This window comes from Cynoglossus semilaevis, chromosome 20 (assembly GCF_000523025.1).
Source record: "Cynoglossus semilaevis isolate Cse_v1.0 chromosome 20, Cse_v1.0, whole genome shotgun sequence".
NCBI classification, from domain to species: Eukaryota; Metazoa; Chordata; class Actinopteri; order Pleuronectiformes; family Cynoglossidae; genus Cynoglossus; species Cynoglossus semilaevis.
Window position 1 is genome coordinate 8855656 of NC_024326.1, and position 24664 is coordinate 8880319.

Consider the following 24664-nt stretch of genomic DNA (forward strand, 5'->3'; position numbering starts at 1 on the left):
AGCCTTTGTTCGTTGGACTTAATTGTGTGTATTATTTTCTTCCATCATGGGTCAAATAATTATCTCCCACTATGACAATGACCCAATCTTGACCAAAGAACTGTATAATGTATAATACACATGTCGTTGTGTAAACATGACCTCAATAAACAGGACCAGTTCACATATGTATATGTATTATTATGTATTATCTGATGGTATCAAGATAAGAAGTGACACAATATGCCATGTATGCACGTCACAGTGTAAGTTACTTACACTGTAACTCTATAGCCATGTCACATAATGAGCCTCCAGTGCAAAACAAAGCCCAACAATGCAGGTGGGGTAATAAACAACAACAAGTGCAGCTGGGATGGAACTGTAAAAATCAGCAACAGCACTTATTTTTATATTTAGAAAACTTAGTTGATACATTAGTATTTTGACAGTGTAATTACAATTGTAATTCTTGTTGTGCTTCGTAGTTGCATAGTGACTTGTGCAACACAAACGTTTTAATAAATAGATTTAATAGCAATCGTTGTCTTGTTAAAACAGCCATTTTGATGACAGTATATAATAGGTAAAATAACTTATTATTATGTGATTACTGAACTTGGACCCTCTCTCCTCCCAGGCATTAAACACGATGGAACCATGTGTGACACCTGCCGTCAGCAGCCCATCATTGGCATTCGCTGGAAATGTGCTGAGTGCACCAATTATGACCTTTGCACAACCTGTTACCATGGAGACAAGCATCACCTGAGACATCGGTTCTACAGGATCACCACCCCAGGCAGTGAGAGGTTTGTTAACCCAGCACTGTTTGACAAGAGAGGGCTTCTCCGTACATCTGCAAACACTGAGCTTAGAGCAAGTTAATGAACCTAAACTCTCAGTGGTTGTTTGGCCTGAACTTTAATCATGTACTTGAGCTTTATTCTGCTCTTGGTGCGTGTCATTTGAGAAGTCTTTTTTGTTCACGCTCTCTTTCAGGTCCACACTATCTACTATATCTCCGTTCCCAACCTACAGTTGCCAGGCAACACCTTGGCCACATTTTTAGATGCATTCAGACCTAAAACACAATGCATTAGTGTTAAAGATTATTTATTGGTTTTATTCTGAACCAAATTCAGTTTTCTGGTGTTGTTGCTGTGTTGTTTAACTTTTGCTATCAACAATTTGACAAGCTGGTGTCAAGTTGTTGCCGAATTGTCCTAATGATGTATATACATATCCAATATAGTCTTGTCATTTTATTTTTGTTGAGAAAGCTGTGCTGCGAGGGTGTTCAACATCCTCTTGAATAAACACTTGATAAAATTGCCCTGGAAGCAAACCAAAATGTATTTCTCTGTGGTAAAAAGCTCCTGGTAAAGTTTTTAATTTCCTCTCCTGGTATGGGGGCAAGTAATTATATCTTGAAAATCCATTTTTAATTTTACTTTTGAAATAATGTGCAGTCTCAGACAAACTGCCTGGAACTGGTTTGCTTTGAGGTTTAAAGTGTCAGGCTTGTCAAAGACGAAACTAATGTGTGTTATGTTTCAGACCCTGACAAAGATGTTCCCACAACAACCAAATATCCAAATATGGGTGGTGCTGGTAATAAATTAAACGCTGCTTCATCATACAGCTGTAAATAATAACATGACATTTCAAAATATCGCTGCTTCCTTTTCATCTACATAGTTATTTTCTTACCACCATATCACCATAAACACTAGGGAGGTGGCTACAGTCAGCCAGCGAGTGTGGAGTCTGTCCTCCACCCACAGCCTGGCTTCATACTGTAGCTTATCAATGTGTCCCGGGGCAAAACTTGTAACCCCAGGCTAGCAATTTCATCTGGTTCCGGTCCCATACTTGGATAAATAGTGAGATGTGTGTCAGGAAGCGTTTCAGTTGTACACAGTGGCTCATATCGTCTTACTTATTTAAAATTTATGTCTCAGAAGTTTCATTCGGCACTTCCTTTGCTTTGAGAAATTGGTGGTGGAAACGATGATTCACACGGTTGATGTGGATATTATTGTTAATACCTGCATGTAGAGGCAGATCAAACCGTTAAAGGCAGTTACACACGCACAGAATCTGGATTTCATGTTTTGTCAGGACTTTACATCGACATGAAGCATTTCCAGCTTCTTACCTTAAGTATTACAAACATCCCTATCCTGACCCAAACTCTAATCTGGTTCTCATTCTTTTTCCTTTATTTTCCTTTAAAAAAGACCCCCCACAAGTTTAGCTGTACCTGAGACTCTGGGGCTCCTGTTTATGTGCATGCTAAATTCCACCACTTCCCTTTAACTTTGTCACCTCAGAGACTGGAAGTAGTTAGTGCTCCAAAGGCACTTTTCATTTATCTCACACCTATGTCAGCCAAACACCATATTTCAACGAACACATAGTTGAACAGCTGGCAGCCTTTTCTAGTCCGACTTCATTTCCCCGGAGACAGGCGTTACATAATGCACAATGGACGACGGCGCTCTCCCCAGCCTGCACTGCTCCGACAGCGTGGCAGGCTGTTTTGTTATAACACATTAGATGGTTTCACTAACTGCTGAAGAGGGAGTGGTTATGAAGTCTCAAGCTGTTAACGCTGGTTAGACCTGCACCGTCCAGCTGCCACGTCTAGCATCAAGGCTCACATTGTTCTCTGCTGTTAGGAGCTTGGCCTAATGTTATTTTTTTTCGTTGCTTTTTTTTCTTCCACTGGCTTAGTTGGCATTCAGATCAAAGCATTCTAAAGCAACAAGAAATGTAATGAATTTGAATAGAATGCCATGTGCTGAGCTGTGAGCCTGGTTGTAAAGAGAGGGATTTGACAGCGAAGTGTGAATGCTGAAATGTGGTTGAAACTGTTGTTATTCAGAGACTGATGACATCCTTCACAAATGCACATGTCCTGTGATATATTTATTCCTGGAGAAGAAGGAAATTATTTTCTGCCTTTTCTGCCTGCTTCCACTATAGTAACAGACCCCAGGGCCATGACGGTCACCTCTGTGTAAATGGTTGTGCTGCAAAGACAAGGGCGTTTTGACCCTCATGGAGAATTTCCTAAAGGCAACAGAAAGTCAAAAAATCAATCTGACCTTTTTCCAAGCTCACTTACACACGCTTTAGGTACTGTTGTGGTTCTATAATGTTAATTATCTGAAAGGATGGAGCAGGGATGGTGTGTTATGCACATAGCTGTTAAAATATTTCATCCTTTGTTTTCCTATTTAAATTTCAGTACTTGGAAAGAATCCCTGACAGACAAATTGTATTATTAACAGACAAGAAGACTGTTCAATGTCAGCAAAATATATATTTGAGATAAAATATAACTCAGTCTGATTCATCTTCTGAACAGAGTACTTCTGGAGTCACGTCGCAAGTCCAAGAAAATCACAGCCAGAGGAATCTTCACCGGGGGCCGGGTGGTGAGAGGAGTGGACTGGCAGTGGGAGGACCAGGATGGAGGCAATGGAAGGAGAGGGAAGGTAAGAGAGCACTGCATTTAATTATTGCTCAAGATAAAAACCTGCAACTCAGAATTGTAATAGCCTTAAACACACAATTGGCCACTTGGGCCAGTACAAATAGTTCCTGCTTATCTATTCCACATTACTTTGCACAAAACCCAATGCTTATCTGCATCCCAGTGACTTAGAAGTGTCTGTATTAGACAGGCTACCCCAGTGTGTAAAGTAAAAGTAAACACTTGTGCTTGCTGCAGCGATCAATGCCACTAAAAAGAAAGAATTTGTCTCTGATTGATCCTTTTTCTCCGGCGAGCACAAAGCTCGGGACAGGCTTTGTAATTTTGTCATCAGCTCTTAGAAGTAGTTGTAAACTGTTGTGCACTCAGGTCTTTGGTCACCCATGCTTTTTTTTGGTTTCCCTTTTTGTTCGAAGGAGCCTGATACACTTTAAATTTACGAATAAACTCTGCAGAAATTGTTTACTTTCTTTAAAGAGCTGCAAAAATGATCATTGATCACTGTCACTGCTCACTTAGTTTGTTTCAGACCAGTTTTTTTGCACCATTCATTGTTGAGCAAGTTTTTTACTGCCTTGGTACACAGACAAGGGTCTTTGAGAATTAAAAGAAATTATATAAAAATAAAAACTTAAAGGGAAAAAAAGGGAAAATCTCACATTCAAAAATATGGATTCTACTTTGTCTGTGTTTTGGCACAAATATTTATATATTAGTATTTTAATTTTAGTTGAAAAATAGCCAACAGAAAATGCAGCCGCAAACTACAACAATTAACTTTGTTGTAGTTTGCGGCTGCATTTTCTGTTTCATTGCAGTAGCTGTCAGTAGCTTGTCTGTAACAATTTTTATTCTACACCGAAATACAAATATGAGAAAAAAATCGTATTAGCTATATTCTTTTACCTCGTCGTTCCTTTCTGTCTCTACTGAAGATATGAATTTCCCATGCAGGTTATTCCTGAATTAAATACCTCATTACAGTGTAATATGATGCCTGATGAGGTGCGTTTATTTAGCACACTCTATTTAGATTTATACTGTAACTGTGCTGTGAAGTGTGTCTGTTTTGACTTTGGTCCAGACCCTGGAATATTCAATTTAAGACTCCCTGCAGGCTATTCATTGTGCTGTGTTATTTAATGACATATCTCATTACTGTTTTATGATGCTGTGAGCAATATGCTCTCCAGAAATCTACTGTTGCATGTTCTGCGGCTGAGGTGTTGTGTTAGTTTAGCATGAATACATCTCCTAAGGCCCATTAATCAATTACCTTTGGAAGAGGTCTGGAAATGATTAAACCATTTGATTTCCTTATTTACTTAGTCACACTTTTTAATTAAAGAATTAATTAGCTCTGCTGCAGCTCTTCTGCTGCTTTCTCAGTGGGTGGACTCTGTTGTTCACACTGTGATGGAGCAAGAACCTGTACCATTTTTTTAGAAGCACATCCATACCAAAATAATTGTGTGATCATTTTTTGATGAAGTATTAATGACATTTTTAAAAAGATCCTCTAACTACTTAACTGCCACATACTGTAGTATTTGTTTGGATGAATGAACTTGAGGTCAATGGGGTCAACATTATACTACTACTGATCCAACTGACCAGTATGATAAATCATCTCCTCGTCTTAAAGCTTTGTGCTCGTACCTTAGTCGACTCTTCTGCTTCTTTTTTCTGTTTTGACCTTCACTCCAGCCTCACTTTGAAGGCAACCACTGTGTTCTGTTTCCAACAGCGATCAGGGAAAGATCAAATCTAGTTTTATATTGAGGTTTGACAACAGAAAACGACTGTTGTTAAAATCACCTCCTCTGTTCAATGTTTTATTTTCCCTCAGGTAGGAGTATGTATGTCAGGCGATTCCTTTAATGTGTTGTAGATGATATGACAATAATAAATAAAAATAAATAAATTGCACACAGGTGTAGATGATATGACAACCCAAGCATCTGTGCTTGGGTCTGTGTGCAATTTATTTATTTTTATTTAGCCGTTAGATTTGGAAATACAGTGAGTGATTGACATTTTTCCATCATTTGGATTAGTGACAAATTAAAACAAATGTGTTCAAGGAATATACTGGAAAAAAAGGTTGATTTAGGGATGTGTCTTCTCCTGCTGACTGTTGATGTTTCCCTCTGTTCTTATACAGGTAACAGAGATCCAGGACTGGAGTGCAGCCAGCCCTCACAGTGCTGCCTATGTACTGTGGGACAATGGGGCCAAGAACCTGTACAGAGTTGGATTTGAGGGAATGGTGAGCGCACACACACAAACACACGCACACGCACACAGCCGTAAGTCTCAGCCACACAAAGGATCAGCTGCCAGCAGGCTTTTGTGTATGGCCACAGGGCTGAGGTTCTTCCTTTTGCTGCCAGGCCTTTGTAGGAGGCCCACAGCAGGCAGGAGTAAGACACCATTGTACAGGCAGCTGGAAGAAGAGCGCATCTGCATGATAAAGGCAATCTGTTCCTCCTGCTTTTAGGAGGACTAGAGTGAACACAGAGGTCAACATCAGAGGAGGGAGTGGGTGCAGCGACACATGCGTCTCAATTGTGAAGCGCCCTGCTCATTGGTGGAGAACTCTGCTCTATTTTTTTCAAAATAGCCAATGGGGTCCCTAGGGTTGCACAACCGTTTTGCCTGTTGTTTAAACACATTGAAAGCAAAGTTGGTGGCGTCTGCCTCCAAAAGTAAATCATGGATCAGACCTCCCACCCCAACTGTTTGATTTGGCCCTTGTTCTTCATTAAGGCTGTGGTTAAATCTTTCAAACACACAAAAAAGGGAGTGCAGCTCACTGTACTGTGTGTTCCAAACGTAGCCTGAGAGGACTTTAGCCCCCACCTAACCCCTTTTTTTTTTTTTTTTTTGCAAAGTCTGCGCTCTGCTCAAAGCAAACACAATTTTTTATAAATGTCCTACAGAGGAAACAGAGCAGACTTGTAGTTTAATTCTTTGTTATAGTTCGGACCCTCTTTTTTTGCATCACTTCACAGGGATGCCTGTGTGGTAGCTGCATATCTGAGTCATCACAAATGATATGATGAGATCTCTAGTTCTCCAGTGTTGTGAATTACTGTCAGGCTTCACCCTCAGGGCACCAACGCTGTTAGTATTCTATACAAATACACTGTTGCCTAGAATCAATTCTTATTGTTATTAGTCATAATCTGTCTTGGTCTAATGATCTAACTCCACCTTCACCCCAACTCTTCCAGTCGGATCTGAAATGTGTGCAGGACGCCAAAGGGGGCTCCTTTTACAGAGACCACTGCCCAGTTTTAGGTAAGTAAGCCGTTGTCATTGCAGCACTTTTCTCACCTACTGTTCTGGTGCAGTGAATTCAAGGACACAAGGGGGGGAGTCGTAATTTACCCCTTCTTCTCACTAGATGGCAGCACTGCCTAGTTACCTCTCTCTAAACCCCCAGTCACCGGCTCAGGTCATGCAGTTAAAATGTTCCAAGACTTTAAAGGAGTTAATTGTGTGTCTCCTGATTCAGCACTGCAGAAGAGTTCTTTAAATTGGCCTGATATTTTATTGGACTGCAGCACTTTGAACTGTTGTCCAAAAAGTTACTCCTTAGATTTTCTTCTAATAAGAGTGAGCAAAATTAAAAAAGTATTTCTAACCTTTTAATTTTTTTTTTTTCATTTAGGCGAGCAAAATGGCAACAGAAATCCTGGAGGTCTGCAAATTGGCGATCTGGTCAACATTGACCTTGACCTGGAGATTGTCCAGTCCCTGCAGCACGGCCATGGCGGCTGGACTGATGGCATGTTTGAAACCCTCACGACCACTGGCACAGTTTGTGGCATCGATGAGGATCACGACATTGTGGTTCAGTACCCCAGTGGAAACCGGTGAGTCTGTTAATAGACCTGCGGATATTTGATCACTTCCAGTAAGATGAGACTGAGTTTTCCACATAACTATTCTGTACTTCAGTTTGTACATTTTAAATCTAATGTCTATAATTAAAAAAAAAGTATTATTACTTTGCCTGACCTTTTCCCGTTAGTTGTATAACAACATTTTTTAAAAATGTATTCCCACTTTACTTCTTATTTCTATTATATAAATACAATTCCTCAAAATCGGTGACTCTTTAGAGACCTTAAATGTTTAGCAATCAATAAATATTTCATCTGTGTTCTGTATTTTCTGTTATATTTTTATTTTAACTGAGAATATTTTAAATTTAGATTTTATTTGGGGATGAACTTCATGTCTTCCGGCTCGTTTGTAAGTTTTAAACCCACCAAAATCCTCCTAGACTGCCACAGCACAGCAAAATAGTCTCTAATTAAGACAAACTGTATGGTCTGTCGAGCTCCACGACCATTTCCCCAAAATCAAATGTTATTGCACCGTCTCAGTCTTGGTTGATATTCTTGCCATCGTCACAGTGGAGGTTGTTAGCTCCGACTTTATTGTTTCTTTGGTGAAAATAATTTTTGCACACCTCGATAAAAGAGTAGGAGGAAAAATTTGCCTGATGCTCAAAGCTAGTTGTCAGTCTTATACCTACATGCTGTATTCATACAACTTACAACACTAAAACTACAAAGATTTGATTTGATTTTTTTTTTTTTTAATGCAAAGATGGACATTCAATCCAGCCGTGCTGACAAAGGCCAATGTAGTGCGCAGTGGTGAGGTCGCAGCCGGGGCAGAGGGAGGCAGTTCCCAGTTCCTGGTGGGAGACCTGGTCCAGATCTGCTACGACATCGACCGCATCAAACTGCTGCAGAGAGGACATGGAGAGTGGGCCGAGGCCATGCTACCAGTAAGAATCTCTGACACGATCACACCGATTTATGCAGTTGTAACCACGGTGGATGTGATTTATCCAAATGTCAATTTAAATTTATTGTCTCATTAAACCTGTAAGATTTTCAGGGGCCCTGTTTTGACAACATGATGGTGTTATTATTGATTTTAAAATAATGCAGTGTGGCGTATGAAACTTTCATCTTAACTGTAGCTCTTAAGAGTAATATCAAGTCTGTAAAGTACTGTAAATATTTAACATTGCATTATGACATCTGTGTATTAGCAGGTACTTTAGTTGTAAGTACATGCATACAGGTAACCTGCAGTCAAATTAGAAAATTTGGGTTTTTTTTACATGTTCTTCCATTGCATGTATTTGCACCAGTAATGCTGACGTATATGCAGTTGGATTTAAACAAATATACCAGTCAGCTGAGTATAACATGTAGGAAATAATAACAATATACATATACATGTCTATACATAACTAACTAATGAGTTGCTTCTCCATGGCCTAGTGTTGTTTTCTTCTTCTCTGATGGATTCTTTAGCTAGCTGGTACGCAGCAAACATGATGTCACCATCTTATTTTTCTTAAGCGCCAATAGCGGCTAAGGGACTGAATCAAAGGCCACACTTGGAGCAGGTTTTTGCTGAATCACAGCTTAACTACTTGAGACGAGGTGGGGTGTCTCTGGGCTATTCCCGCTGTAGCTTTAAACCTTGATTGTGAGCTGCACTGTAAAAGATGGTCAAATATTAGAAAGTTGAAATTTAAAGGAGCAGTATTTCAACACACAGACACACAATTTCACCCCTCACTGCAGTCCCTGGCTTTCTTTTGCTGCCACTTTTATTCCTTTCCCAACAAGACATTATTCTTCTCTTATTATGAAGTTTATTCATTGCTGCCCAGTGTGTCTTGGATTATGCAGTGCCAGTCTTCTCCAATATGCCACTTGTCCCTGCCAAACTACCCCCCTCAGTAGCTAATGAGCCTTAAAACCCCGAGATGGGTTGTGGCTTTGATCACTAACCACGGCTGTTTGCCGCCCGCTGCTGCTTCTGCTGCAGCAGTCCCTGTTATTGATGGCATCCTCTAGGAAAGCCCAGGACCCGGCTCAACAGATAAAAGTGCCTCGCTCTCACATAGCCGGGATCAAGATGATGTGATTCAAAATTGGAAAGCATTTCACCAGGCCCTTTCTCTTCTGCTCGCATAGAAGAGCAATAGTCTCGCAAGAGGTTTCCTCTGTATCCATCTTCCCAACGTCCTCTGAATAATGGAAACACGAGGTTTCTTCTGTATCCATCTTCTGTCTTTTGCAGCCCAACGTCCTCTGAATAATGGAAACACGGCTTTAATTTATAATATTTACTTTTTTCTGTCAGCTTTTATTTTCTCAGCAGCATTTGTCTCTGCTCCGTTCTGTTCTTGAGCTAGTATATTTTTCTATTTTATTTCTCTACTTTTTCATCCCACCACCTTTTTTTTTTTGCTTTATCTGACAATCTCTCTCCATTTTCCTCTGCTCCTCATAAACTCTATTACACCAAACATAGCCCAAAGACAACAGCCCTCCAAATACAAATAAATTTCTCGCTACATTTATCCACAGACCTTAGGCAAGGTGGGTCGTGTGCAGCAAATCTACTCTGACAGTGACCTGAAGGTCGAGGTTTGTGGGACTTCTTGGACGTACAATCCTGCTGCTGTCACCAAGATCGCCCCCTCTGGCTCAGCTGTCAGCAACGCCTCTGGAGGTTTGTATAAAAATGCACTTCTGACACAGGCTTGTCTGTGTTCTTTGTCCTCTCTGCTCCCTTTTTTTCCTATCTCCCACACGCAAACACTCGTCTGATGTTTTCCCCTTGTTTGGTTAGAGCGTCTGTCTCAGTTGCTGAAGAAACTATTTGAGACACAAGAGTCGGGAGACATCAACGAGGAGCTTGTCAAAGCGGCCGCCAATGGAGACCTGGCCAAGGTGGAGGACATTCTCAAGAGACCGGATGTAGATGTAAGTGTCCACAAACATTTCACTGTTTTGTACAGGTGGCTACAGAAAAATCCAAATGAGTTTTTAACGAACACCAAATGAGATTTTCATGCTATGTTATAAACACAACACAGCAGCGGTGGTGTTAGCTCTGTTGCATCAATTCAAGTCAAATTACTTGTGCACTTGTTACCAGGTGACCAGCTAGGAGGTGGAATGAGGACGTTAAGGCAGCTGAAAAGCAAGTGATAAAGAGGAAGAGTAGTTTTGGTGCAGACTCTGTTTCACCGACAGAAATAGCTCAAAATGCACATATGCCCGATAACAATAAAAGCTTATTATGATCTCGACCATATTTCATGAGGAATCTATGAGCATATTGCAGAATGGCCCATCTAATAAGGCTAATAATGGTGAAAAAAAGTATCTTGAGCCACTTCTTCTATTGGATCTGTTCCAAAATGTAATGTGTTCTTCCTTGGGGCACGCTTTGCTGTCTAAAACATTTTATGGAAATGGCTAAGTGGTTTTAATGTGAACCCTACATTCAGACAGAAAACAAAACTCCAGCGGTGAAGTTAAAAAGCTGCAGGACACACTAAACAAACACAAAGCACCAGAAAACGCACGCTTTGAACCCTCTCATGTCGGCACTTTCCCTCTGCACACCTCTTTGTGTATGGCGGTTGCCAATTATCAGCTTTATTAGATCACGGTACAACTGTGATTCATCTTGTGAGGCTGATTAGATTTACTTCTTAGGTATTGAAATTTGAGAGTAAGTGACATTGTATTATCGGTGTTCAGTGCCGAGCTTCGGCTGTGCTCGTCTTCTCTCCCTCTTTCCCGAGGAGCCTGGAGGCTCAGAGGAAGGTGCTCCGAGATCCTCCCACTCCTGCACCTCTCTCTATCTGAAAAGCATTAAGGCTGAGCCCAGAGCAGGCAACAAGGGCCACTGGCATCCACTGCAGCACGGGCTCAATTCACTCTTAGAATAAAGAGGAGATCCACAAATCCCATATGGTTGGACACTGTGTTCTGACACATGCTGTAGGCCAGGGAAAACACCCTTTTAGGTTATGAGTTATAAATCTGCAATATTGTTCTCTCCGAGAGAGGGGAGTGTGCATGCTAGTGGACCAGTCTCTGTGTGTGTCTGTGCGTGCGTGCGTGTGTGTGATGATGGCTGGCCAGATGCCCTACTGCCTTTCAGTGGAATTATTTGCTTGATGCTGAGCACAGTGAGCCTGGCCAAGTGATCCGGCTGCCAGGACAAGAGATGTCTCGAGACTCCCAAAGGAGTCCACATTAATATTTATGCTCTGAGTTTTTGCAGTGCTGCAGTTAGTGATGAAACATGCACACACACACACACACACACACACACACTGTCAAACGTGCACTTCTACTCACATGCACACACACTCCACTTAAACACAGCCTCTGAATCTCTGAGCCCCTCAGGTGATCAGCCCATTCAGTAGACGTAGAGCTAAACATGCAACATGACATTTTTATGCACCTGTTTTTTTTTTGTTTGTTTGTTTTTTCTTACACCCTGATTGATTGATCTGTTTGCAGGTAAATGGCCAGTGTGCTGGACACACTGCCATGCAGGCAGCCAGTCAGAATGGTCACGTAGATGTCCTCAAGTTGCTGCTCAAACACAATGTGGACCTGGAGGCCGAGGTGGGTATAATTGAAAAATAATGTCGCTCATCTTAATTACAAAAATGCATCTTTTGTCATGAACCGCACGTATCTGGGCACGAAGGGAAAACCACCACACAGGCAGAGTTCTCTCTTATTATGCCGGTGTGTTCTGTATCCAGGACAAAGATGGAGACCGTGCAGTGCACCATGCGGCCTTTGGCGACGAGGGCTCCGTCATTGAGGTGTTGCAGAGGGGCGGGGCCGACTTGAACGCAAGGAACAAGCGAAGACAGACTCCACTGCACATAGCTGTAAATAAAGGCCACCTGCAGGTGGTCAAGACCCTGCTGGACTTCGGCTGCCACCCTAGCCTCCAGGTTTGTGCTGTGTTATTCTATACGCACTGTCGTCATGCTGTCTTCAAACTTCAATCTTGAAGACCATCGCTTCTCTATCTCAAGACAGTGTAACACCTCACATGATGCTACCAGCAAATCAAATTTGAATGTCACCTCAGGGTTGTTTCCAGTTTCCATTTGACTTTGTCACTAGCTTTTGTGACTTTTCAGACCTTGTGCAGGACTTGACACCTACAGACAAATCTGGTGACATTCTAGTTAAATAATGATCCTAGTATTGGTCTACGACATGGACTGTGAAGTCGGCGACCGTTTTTTTCTCCCCCACAGCCACTGGCTCCTCTATCTGTCCTCTGTGGAAACCATAAACATATCAGTAATCTCATCCTGCAGCAGCAGCTCTAAATGTCCTGAAAAAGATCGGGAAAATATTTCAAGAGATGAGTGGGAATCCTGTCAATGGGGGAAAAGCCTCTCAGTGAGACCCTGAAAAAGACCAGAAATGTTGTACTGGTTTTAAAAGTCAGTCTGTGTAAGATTATCTTATCTCACTTAGTTTGCCTGAGACATCTACAAGTGTCTCGCCTAGAGAATCTCCCAGGGACCTTAGAAAGCTTTGACAAGTTTTATCACTGTATCTTTGTCAAGGAGCTTGAGTTCAGTCCTCAGACGAGAAGCAGCTAATAACACGGTGTGAAAGACGTCCCCCAGAATCCTACAGAGAAGGAATTCTCCGACGGAAACACAGCATGCATATGTTAAGGTTTAAACTGAGGGTGTTGTAGAGATAATACTTTGTTGATTTTATGAAGTTTTTTCACATTCAGTTTTTCCTCTATAAAATATAATTTGAGTTTGTCAGTGTTTACAGACTAATTTGATTTGATACCATTGGCAAATGAATTTGCAATTAAAACCAAAGTATACTTGCATGGAGTGTTTCGTTGCTCTAATTTGCATAGACTGGCATGGAAAAGTTTTCTTCTTTTTGGCCAGACGTCAAGTCAAAAACATACACAATAACATCAGTTTTGTTTGCATTAAACCCTCTTCAGGGGGTTAATGTAATGGTAAAAAGGCATCAGGGGGAACACTTTGGTGACACATTGTTCTTCTTTCAGGATTCAGAGGGAGACACGCCCCTGCATGACGCCATAAGCAAGAAAAGGGATGACATGCTGTCCGTCCTGCTGGAGGCAGGTGCCGATGTCACCATCACCAACAACAACGGGTTTAATGCCTTGCATCATGCTGCCCTGCGTGGAAACCCCAGGTAAGGGACCGCTGGGTTCTCTCTGCTGCCTATAGGTGAAGGTGACGCTTAACAGTAACAGTAAGACATAGTGAACTTCTAAAATTCTGAACCTCCCACACAGAAAACAACGTCAGAGAGAAATTATTGTCAAAATATTTAGTATCGATCACCAGAATTATGAGGAAATGCTGACTGTTAACCAAAAATGGAGCCTCCAGACAAACTTGCTCATTGTCAGTTTAATTATGTTAGTATAGCACTGACATTACAATTACATTTTGTCATATAGAGCCACAGACTTACCTGAGCCTTTTTCATAAATGAATATCAGACAAAATTGTCTTGTAAAAATATTTGTTTTATTGCAAAAACTAACTGTAAGTATTTTTATTTTATATTTCAGAAATTAATAGAATTTTAAAAGGTAGAGAAAAGTTGTATTGCAATTACCCCATAATGTGTGTACCTTGACTTTTATATGCAGAAGCTGATTCACAGAGGTTTATATTTAAATTCCTAATGTACTAATCCACGACTTTATTATTTTGGTGGAAATTATAAAAGCTTATGTCTACCATTCATTAAAATTTAACGCTACGTTCAGTCATTTACCCGGACAAAAATAGAACCTATAAACAACTGGTGCAGGATGTAATAAACCAAACACCTTACGTGGATAATTCCTCTACAAACTGCAAATAAACTTAAATGTGGCTCAAAGTTGTTAAAGCTAAAATAAGAATAACTTCACTACATCATCAGGCACAGTCTATCTGGCTATAGGCCTCACTGTGATAGTTCTCAATTTAGTTCGACACTGATGAAAGTCTATAATAGGCCAGTAGGCTTTATCTCTCCAACAGATGGCATGGTTTCAGACATACATTAAACTACCTTTGAGGCCATGAAAGCTCCGGTCTTATGTCGACTCCATTTTTTATTAGTGTTTCTAATAGTCCTTGATGTTCATTTGATGTCTGTTTTTATTGCCATACTTGTCCATCATTTTGTCGTGAGCTGAGGTTGGCCTGCAGCAGCTGACCACGTCTCCAGTAGCAGCAGCAGCAACAGCAGCAGCAGCAGTTGCCTCGTCCTTGGTTATTTCTATTTCTGCTGCAGTAGTTTGTTGCTCTGCTTTTAAGCTGTTCTTTTCTTGTCTCTCAACCACAAGCATATTAAAAATGACTCAGGTGTCTATGTTAAGTTAATCATCTGCGCTGGTCTTTTAAGGTGATTTAAGGTGAGTTGAATAATTTGTGTTCTATACGTTGGATGTTGGCTAAATTAACATACTGAATATTGTTTTCTTTTACAGTCCTTTTAGTAGAGTTGATGATCATTTAATTATTTTCTTAAATATTAATTTATTTTTTACCTCTGTCTGTTTCAATAGAATATTCTTTTTCACTGTCACACCTTAAATAACAGGGGAAAAAAAATTGACACATGTAAATACACAGACCAGTATTGTATGTACTTGTAATACACACCATATTTTTTGTTCCTAGCAGTGAAGCAGAACTTCAGGGCTGTTCAGTACCACCACCCCACCCCACCCCATACCAGTTTGTACCAGGTGCACAGTATTTTATTAGGGCTGCTGTCATGTTGTCTGTGCGTGTTGCTTTCTTTGGTCCGTGCTCCGTCCCCTTGCCTCACAGAAACGAAGATATATGTCACCTCTCCCGTCTGTCCATTTACTTTTATTTCACGCTCGAGCTCCTGCAGTATGAGGGAGACGGTCCACGAGTCCTAAAGCCCTCGAAAATCTCTCCCCGGGTTGAAGTGAAAGTACCTTGTCTGGTGTATATTTAGACGAGAGGCAGTTGTTTCGATTGAGTGCTTAGAGGCACTCCTGCTGTAGTATCACATTTCGACAAAAGTATGCTTGATAACCCTCCAAGTGTCTGTAGCTGGAAGCTGGTCGGACAAACAATATGACATTGTGCCTTCTGGTTAATCATTGATTTTAGTATTGTTTCCTGTTAGTAGATTGACCAATTGTGGTGCTCCGTCTCCTCCTTGTTGAGATTGAACAGTATGGCAGAATGTTCTGACAGTGAAGGTTTAATCTGGTCTAATCTGTAGTTTCCTGCCAGCACTGAAACAATTCAACAAGGGTTAAATTACTTCCACTTGGTGAAGGAATCTCTCATGCTTTCTTACTGAGAGTACTACGGGTCAATTTTAGCTCCTAGTTCCTAGTAGAGTGTGTGCGCCGTAGTCGCTGCGCGCGCGTGTGAGTGTGTGTGTGGTGTCAGGATGCTTTAGTGAAAGCGGGGTCTTCCAGCAGTGGTGAGAAGATTGAGGAAGATGCACAAGAATAACCCCGTGGGTGACGGATGAATCTTTCAACTTGGAGTGCTGAATACTGAGACAAATCAACTGTACCAACAGGGGCGCGGCACAAACTGGGGAGTTTTACAGTTTCACCTTCTACATTACTCTCACACTCACCCACTCCGGAGTGTAAAGGCATTCCCTTATAAATTAGACCTAGTTGTTAAGTTTTACAATTGCCACTAAATTGAAAGTGCCGGTATCACAAGCCTTAACACGCTCAGAGTTTTCTTGGACATCCACGTCGTGTGTTCCCCTTTGTGTGTTTACTGCAACCCCAGCCTGCGAGGAGAGCCTGGCTCGTCTCTGTGTCTTTCCCTCTGGCTGCTGGAAGCCAGTAGCTGCTACAGTACTGTAAACAGAACGATTAATAGCCCGTGACTCATAAACGGTCTCCAAACAAGCCCTGCAGCAGCAGTCTGTACCCTCTTACGTGTCACCCACTTGTATTATTTGCCCCCGTCCTTGTCTTACACGGCGCTCAGCTTTCCTTCAATATAGAAACATGCAAACAAAGCTAATATGCTAATATACACCACTGTAAATGCTCCGTACAAAGTCACACATGCTACTAAATGAAGCTAAATATCCTCTTCTTCGTTAAAGAGCTTCACCGCTGGATCAATAACAGTGTTTTAAGTACACAAGGATAAATATTAGAAACTAGTAAAATCCCCGGCATTTCTGTGACTAATTAGAGCAATTAAAAAGCTAGAAACAGAAAATACCAAGATGTTATGTAGAATTTAAACGCGAGTCTCTCGTGTTTTTCCCCACCAGTCATATCCGTCTGAGTAATTAGACACATTAAACAAGCTCACGGCTTCGAGATCGATTCCGCACAAGTGATTGAAGAGTGTTTTTGTTGTTCTGAGTACTTGTCAGTTTGACGTAGTATTGAGCACCAAATTAGAAATAAAATCATCAGAAATAAAAGAGAGGGAAATTGGGGGGAAAGCCGGCGTGGAAGAATTCATTTTTATCTGCCTGTTTTCTGTGCGGGGACAATGAGTGAATATTTGAGGCTGTAGCTGTTTGCAGATGTCTGCATCTATGATTTGTGCACACTCCTCCCGCCCTTTAGAGCATCTGGCTCTCATCTACCTCATCTTGTCCAACTTTATTGCGGCAGGCTTTAGTAGCTAGGTGAATAGAAGACCGTAGTGCTTGCACGTATTTGCACGGTGTACTCTCCAAACCTTGTCCCTTCTCGTTTCTTTTCTTTTTTTTTTTTTTTTAAATATAATTTTAAAGGCCCTTGCAATGTCACTCCACCCCTGCCTGGCTACATTAGCTCTTTTTTAGCCTGTCCCACCCCCCACAGTGTAATTGACTGTTAGCATCTAGTGACAGTCAGCTCAGGAGGTGTCTCAGCAAGACAGTTGCACATTCTCACACAGACATGTGTGTGCTGTGTTTCTGAAATAGCACGCACACACAATTCTACCCCCTGCTATTTTTGAAACAGCCATTGATAGTGTGGTCAGAATATCAATCCCCCTCCAGAGGCAGAGAGGCAACACTTAGAAGTGAGGAAAGAGCAACATACCAAAGTTTTGTTTTTGAAAAAAATAGTTTTGATATTTTTATTAGTTCAAAATTAAGTTACATTTTACATTGGTACACGTACATTGTGGCAATAAGAGGAAAAAATAAAGGTGTTTTGAAGGCATTCCAGCAGAAAGTTCTCCTGTAGTCATCAAAGCATAGCTACAGCTGGTTGAAGGGGACCAAATCCATTCAAGAGGTGATTTGGTTCCATTTTACCAGCTTTAGCATAGCATTTTGAATCAATGTTTTACAATGAGAGAGAAAAGAATAGTGGAAGTCATCTCAGCTCTAAAGTTCATCCGGCACCAAAAAAGAGAAGAAAGACCATTGTACGTGTGTGTTGAATGATCAGTTGTTTGCTTATTTCTGCTTTTCTCTCACTTGTTCACCTTTATCTACTCTGTGAGGCACAAAGAAAATTCACTCGATTACATCTCATTTCCAACCACAGCATCAACTCAAAGGTACATTTGTTCAACCTTTACTTTACAACTTTTCTGCTTTGTCGGCAACCTATTTACCCTCCCCGCTATCTCTTTTAGTTTTTACGCTTTACCCCCTCCCAAAGTGTGAGAAAAATCACTCCCCAAGAAAAGGATAATAATAATCTGTGGCAGTGCACTTGAGTCAAATGTCCTGGAGTCATGAAGCAATTACAGGCTTTGACAGATGGGCCCTGTTGCAAGCGCGCCGCTACTCCGGTCACCGAGACTGCCAGCAGACAAATGCACAGGCGTGAGCGCATGCACATGCTCGCTTTTACTCATTCTCCTACTGTAGAGCTCTGAGGCGTCAAGTCACGGCATTAATTTAAACCAGTCATTTAAGTGCAAGGGAGACTGATTTGTAGTGCAGCGGGTAGTGTTTGAACGGTGACTGAAGCCAGATTATAATGTGTCTCATTCAGGACTCGGCAGCCACATCAGCTCATAACAGTCTTTACAAATAAAAATCACAGTCATATTTTACAGGAAAAAAAAAACTAGAAAAAACTAGCACCTACAGAATAAACTGTTATTTAAGTTATTTTAATAGAGCTACCAATGTTGCAAGCTGCTTTTTCCACCTCTTGCATTTAAAAATAGCATTGTTAGATTTAGTTTTTTTTTTTGTCTTTAATATCTGTCCTGTGAACATATAGATGTAGTGAAATAACATAAGAAAACCTGACTCTGAGCTGTGTGGCAGCATTTGAAGGCAGCATAATGGTAAGCATAGATCCAAGCTGATATAACACACCCCAGGCAGCTCTATTTGTAACAAACACATGCACATTCAGTTTTGCTCGCTTCCACAAATGCGCACACACACACACCAGACTCTCAGTCACTCAGAGTCAGATGCCCGTGCTGCCCACCTCGTCTAAGGGCCATAACAGGGCAAAAGCTGGAGGGACGACAGGCTCAGTGCATTTGATAATGTCAGCATCTGCTGTGTTTGTCACTCAGACAGGAGGTCAAAGCTATTGAGGGCTCGGGAGAAACACACAGTGCAAGCCACTCACTCTTACTTGTCTCTTAAGTTTTGACAGATGGCACCTCATGTAGGACTTTTTTGATTAGGGAGAGGACTACAAACTGAAACCTAGAGATTAAACTTTTTTCAGTTTGATTTAATAAAAAAAAAAAAGACAAATCCTGTTATAAAATTCTTTTTATTCGATTCAGTCATCTTCAAAAACTAAGTTTGATACGTTCATTTTCCTGCAATCCCTGAGATGTAACTTCGTTTCATTTTTTTTATAAAGAGCATAATTAGATTTATTAAAAGATTCAAGGCAGGATTTAATAAGTCGGCCACTTTTAAAGAAATACTGATTTTGAGTCTGGTGTCACAGATGTTTGAATTTATGAGGGTTAATTTAGTCCCAGTGAATTTGATAAGAGGAGCATGTGATTAAATTATAAACTAAGTGTAGGTTCCACAGCATTGTCATTAAATTACATTATAATATGTACCACAGCAAAACAAAATTCCCTCTTCCTCTAAACTTATGTTCAGTTCTGTTAGACCACATTTGAATTTACCGATACAAAACATTTTTAAACATTAAAATTCAGAAGTCCTGTTTGTCCTGCACATTGTCTGTTTTTTTTTAGGATGCAGTAGAGACATTTTCTTTAGCAGGCCAGCTACACTACGACAGTGAGCTTTACAGGGAGCTAAATCTGTGCAAAACCCTGGTACAGGGTCTCGGTGGTGACGACTGGGGTCAGCCAGAGAGGCTCTGTATAGGTGATAGTGGCAGATATGAATAGCTCGCTATGCAAACTCCACCCTCCTCCTCGCACTGACTTCATGTCTTTCTGTGCCCCTGTTGCAGTCAACAATTGGAATCAGCTGACAGGTCAGAGTTGACTCTGATCCTGCATTGTCACTTTTCGATGGTTTAATCTGACTGCCACGCAGCTCAGCAAAGCATTTGGCAAGCATAGCAAACGTGAACAATGAGAGCAGGAATCAGAAGGGAGGGAGGGGAGCACAGGACAGTTGGGTTGATGAGGGTTGGGGGTTGCAGATAAGGGCATTGCCCTGAAGGGAAGACCATCTTAGTTAAACACACAATATTGTTAACATTTAGGCCAAATGATGCCGCAATAGGACAGAGCCGCTCTCTGCCTCCTAATGCTCTCTTCTCAGCTACTTTTGTTGCGTAAGAAAATCCATTAAACGGCTTGTTCACATTGCATTCCTTTCAATTTGGGACAAGTGGAGTTATTGGGATAATTACCGTGTTAATGGTCAAAATAAGTTGTAGCAGAACACACATCTATCTGAAGTTGATGTAAGCCACCACTGACTGAAAAATCAACTGCTGCAATGCTCTGAAATTCCTTAATAATGAAAGGAGTCACAAGGTGACTATAGGCTCATCTCTGTTAAAAGGAGCTACTTTCACGGAAGTGAAACTCAGCCCATATCTGGTTTGCTTTCTTACTTACATAATCATCTTAAGAAATGTTAGGATTCAATTGTTGGTGTATCATGGCTGAGAGATTTTTATTGGCAAAGTCAGCCAAATTGAGAAACAATGAGTTCCCTACAGCGGTTATTGCTGCAGTGAGACTGCCCAGAGACAGTATAGCTAATGTATGTGCCTCACCATTGGCGTCCATGCTCTCCTTTCCTCTTTTTTTCCCCCCTCTTTCTTTTTTTTTTTTTTCAACTTGCCACCTCTTTTCTCTCACACACCGTGATCACAGCAATATTAACACAAACATGTCCTTGGACAGCGTTGTCCAGCGTCATTTTCCGAGTGCGAGGACTGGCACCTCACCAAGCATACATACTTCTTTACATTCCATAGCTATCATATGTTCATATGGGTACATAAAGAAGTATGTACACCAAGTAGGTAATCTGTGGTATAAAATTTTCTCACCTTTCACCAAGGTCAGGATGTGACAAGCATTTGTTTTCCTCACCGTTCTCTCTCCCAAGTATGGTAGTCTGCACCGTGAGGTGACTTTGAGTGTAAATTCAGTTCATCACCCAAGGCTTTCCTCTGGTTGCCATGTAAGGCGTAACAGCCAGCCCCCCTCCCCTGTACATAGAAGTTTTTCAGTCCATGCTATAGTCGGCTGTTACAGTGACCCTGCTATCATCCAAACAACTGGGAGAAATCTGGAGGATCAGGGGGATGAGTACAGCTCCCATTTTTACAGCAGGACATGGTGTGCTCTTATTTTGTCGCTCCATGAAAAATGTACAGGCAGATAATGGAGTTGGGACAAAACAGCAGCAAAAAAAAAAAAGAGTTCTCTTCTTGAAAAGGAAGTTCTTGGCGTGAGTTGCCCTTGTGTGCACCTCGTCGCAGATGATGATCGTTTGCCGTGTCCTGGGAGCAGAGGTGCACCTATAAGCTGAATGGCCCCGCTGACATACTGAACATTTCACTTCTCTCCTCCCACTTTTGCTCTCGTCCGTCTCGGTCACTGCCATCTCATACTCTTATTTCACCCCTCCTACCCCCTCCCTGAATGCTCTCTTCCTTGCTGTCTTCCCATGCTACCAGTCTGAACCCCTCTCTGGCCTGAGTCTCTGGTGTCAGCGGTGTCCCCAGTGGCGAGCTGAAGCGGTTGCTGATGTTCAAAAATGAGGGTGATCCAAGTGGAACAGGAAGCTATTGTGAGGAGGATTTGGGCTTTAGCCGCAGAGGCAGGCCATAGGTCACATGAAGGCGCTAATGCCCACTCAGCACTTGTGGATTGGTCCTGGTTTTACACCTACCCACCCCTTTAAAGCTGTGCCTTTCTCTCTCTCTCTTTTTCTCTCTCTCTTTAATGGCCATATTCTCTTACTTTCTTTTGATCAGACCTCACCTGTCCACAGCGAAAACAGCTGTTCTGTTGCAGAGTGGGTGGAACAGATCAATAACCATTTGCATGTTAGCGTGAATTGTTCAGCAAGCCTCTAATGAATCTTTGCCCCAGACCAACACATTCCACAAGTCCCCACTGCCTCCAATCAGACTAAATGTTGAGGTGTTAAGGCAAAGGGTGTAAATCACAAACATAGATGAGGGGTGGAGGAAAGAGCATGTTTTTTTTTTAACATTACAGACTGGGTGGAAAAACAGAATACATAGTAAAAAAAATGGTGCAATGCTTTTGCAGTGAAAGTGGAATGGTAATGAAGGGATGTTGAACCAGCGGTGACAGTCATTCACAGCACAAGGATGACGCTGGGAAGGTGTGTGAGCCTGGTACTAAAAGATGTGACGTCCTGTTTAGGAAATGTCACAGCCACTCGAGAGGATGAACAAGTAGAAGATAGAGGGGGTGAAATTCCTTCCTACACACGGTGAGTTGTGGGCTTGGAGAACATGAACCAGCAAATTAGTCCTGTGGTTGTGGTGTCTGTTCTGGTTTAAGGAGATAGCACTGCATCACTGTGTGCCCTGAATGTCCTGCGTAGCCTATCACAGTTCTATAAGGATAGAGAGAATGTATGAAGAAATTGGCTAACAAACTAACAAACTAACTAACTCAGGTGCCATAGTCTCAATTTCACCTTTTACCATTCCCCACCACTTGTCATCTGCTCTTCCCACAACTGTTTTGCTGTCAATCCACTTTTATCTGCCTGACGTTTCCTTTCTGATGCTCCACCATCACTCCGGTTACCTCGTTTCATCCTTCCGCCCCTATCACACAGGCTGTGGTTAAAAAGTGCGTTGTGTCCTCAAACTTACCTCCCATAAATATAGGATTGCAGTGACCTCCTCTGCCCCTCACTTTAGGACAAAAGTGGAATCGCAAAAAAAAAAATCTTTGTATATTTAAAAAGTAAAAAAAAAAAAAAAAAGTAATACATACATCCCTGCAATTATAACATCCTCAGTTACGGTCAGAAAAAAACCCCATCTTGGAAAGAGTCAGATGCAGAGGGCAAAATGTGCATAGGGGGACGTCTCCACACTAGTGCAGGTCTGAGTTAGCGAGTTCGTCATTAAATAGCGGCAGGGCTGCAACCATGAAGCCTAATGAGCCAAAGAGCTCTGCTGCTGCAGCATGTCCGGCCAGTGCCAGGAACAAGAAAGAGAGAGAGGAAGAAGAGCGAGAGAGAAAGAGAGAGAGAGAGAGCAAAAATGGGGCTAAAAATCCATGTGGACCATATCAACTCTCCAGCCTCCCTTCTTCCCTGTTTCACCTCCTCCAGCATCCTTCTCCCCATCCTGAAACACAGGGAACAAGAGAAAGTGAGGAAATGCTCTGAGGTGTTCTCCAGTTAAGTTCTGTCCCAGTGCTTCTGCTGCTACTGCTGCTGCTGCTGCTGCTGCTGCTGCAGATCAGTACATTCCACTCCCCCTTCCGACTACACGACTCGCAGTCAAACCATGCAGTTAATAACCGATCGCATCCCAAGACGAGAGGAGAAGGAAGGCACTGGACAGGAGACAGCAAGTCCTGTCAGAGGGGTTAACTCCATCCAAAAAGCGAAAGAAGGACGCATATTACCTGTCAGATCAGTTTGTTATCTGAGCTGCTCCTCCTCTCCTCTCCTTTCCTCTCTTTTCCTCTCCTCCCCTCCTTTTCTCCTCTTCCCGTAGTGAAGAGAGCCATAATGACCTAGAGAGCGCTCCAGCTGCTGCAGCCATCGTGTGTGCCGGGTGCACGCCTGACTCGCTGAATCAGCTTCTATCATGGGGGGAGGAGGGGTGGTGGTGGGTGGGTTGAATGCCAGAATAAGGGGGGAGGAAAGGGTGAGAAAGGCAGAGAAAATGGGCACACACACACACATACAGAATAGAAGAGAGAGAGACAGAGAGTGGGGGGGGGCACACGCAAATTCTAACAGTCCCGCACAAACACAAGTAATACCTTTAGTAAGAGGAAGATGTAGAGCTGGCATGAAGTGCTGCCATTTAAAAAATAAAGAAAGGAGGGGAGGCAGAGAGAGGGAAAAGGGAGGGGGGAAATTCTGCAGCACTCTCCTCTCCATCATGTGCATTCTGAGGGAGAGAGCTGTGAGGATGCCCTGGTTGGTGGAAGAGGCAGAAAGTGTACCAAGCGTCCTCCCACCCTGCCCTTTTCTTATTCTGTTGACACTTGCACGTAAATGAGCTATTATTATTCAGTGGAACTTTATACAGAAGCTAAGAATGGAGAGTTTCCTGAAGGTTTTGGGAGCAGAATTGTTGTTGGAGCATTTGGAATACACAAGGTGTGCTTCTCTGACGCAGGAGACAGTTGTGATATTAGCCGTGTCCCATGATGCATGTGAACTGGATAACTCAAAAAGCTCGACACGAAAAAAATAAAATCGTGTTGTTGTGTTTTTCACTGGGGCTGGATTTAATTTTTTTTCTGCACAATGAAACTTGTGCAGACTCCAGGGGTCACTCTTTAACTGGGAACAGATTAGGCAGAGATGCTGCTGCATTCAGAAGGGCAAAGAGCACCAGAGGAACACATGGCCGACAAATTAAGGACAAAAGGCCGGGCACTTCCTACCTCAAAAGTGCAAAGACTAAGCTAAATCTTAGCCCTTTCTAGGAAGCCAGGCATGTAAAACACGCTTCGGCCCCTGTTGCTGGGTTGCTCTTGTGTCTTGTCTCACCACCTACCTGACCATATTTAGTCAGGCAGTGCAAAATATAGTTCCCACTCTGCTCCGCTCCACTCTGTTCCTTTTCTTGTCTCACCCTCCCTCACCCCTATCCTAACTCTCACACCCCCACCACCACCCCTCAGCAACTGTTGACTACAGGCTCCGGGAAGCCTTCCCC

General features: G+C 42.1%; 1 protein-coding gene across 6 annotated transcripts in view; it reads left to right on the forward strand.

Annotated features, from left to right (window-relative positions):
- The window catches only part of mib1 (MIB E3 ubiquitin protein ligase 1), a 70082-nt gene that overhangs the window by 1126 nt on the left and 44292 nt on the right, over positions 1-24664 (forward strand). For all 6 annotated transcript variants that reach the window (XM_025066106.1, XM_025066108.1, XM_025066109.1 and 3 more), the window contains 11 exons: positions 620-791; positions 3356-3485; positions 5649-5753; positions 6721-6787; positions 7161-7365; positions 8108-8291; positions 9898-10042; positions 10163-10296; positions 11857-11964; positions 12108-12305; positions 13409-13560. In XM_025066106.1, the coding sequence (XP_024921874.1) occupies positions 620-791; positions 3356-3485; positions 5649-5753; positions 6721-6787; positions 7161-7365; positions 8108-8291; positions 9898-10042; positions 10163-10296; positions 11857-11964; positions 12108-12305; positions 13409-13560 (1600 nt within the window). The remainder of the gene's footprint in view (positions 1-619; positions 792-3355; positions 3486-5648; positions 5754-6720; positions 6788-7160; positions 7366-8107; positions 8292-9897; positions 10043-10162; positions 10297-11856; positions 11965-12107; positions 12306-13408; positions 13561-24664) is intronic.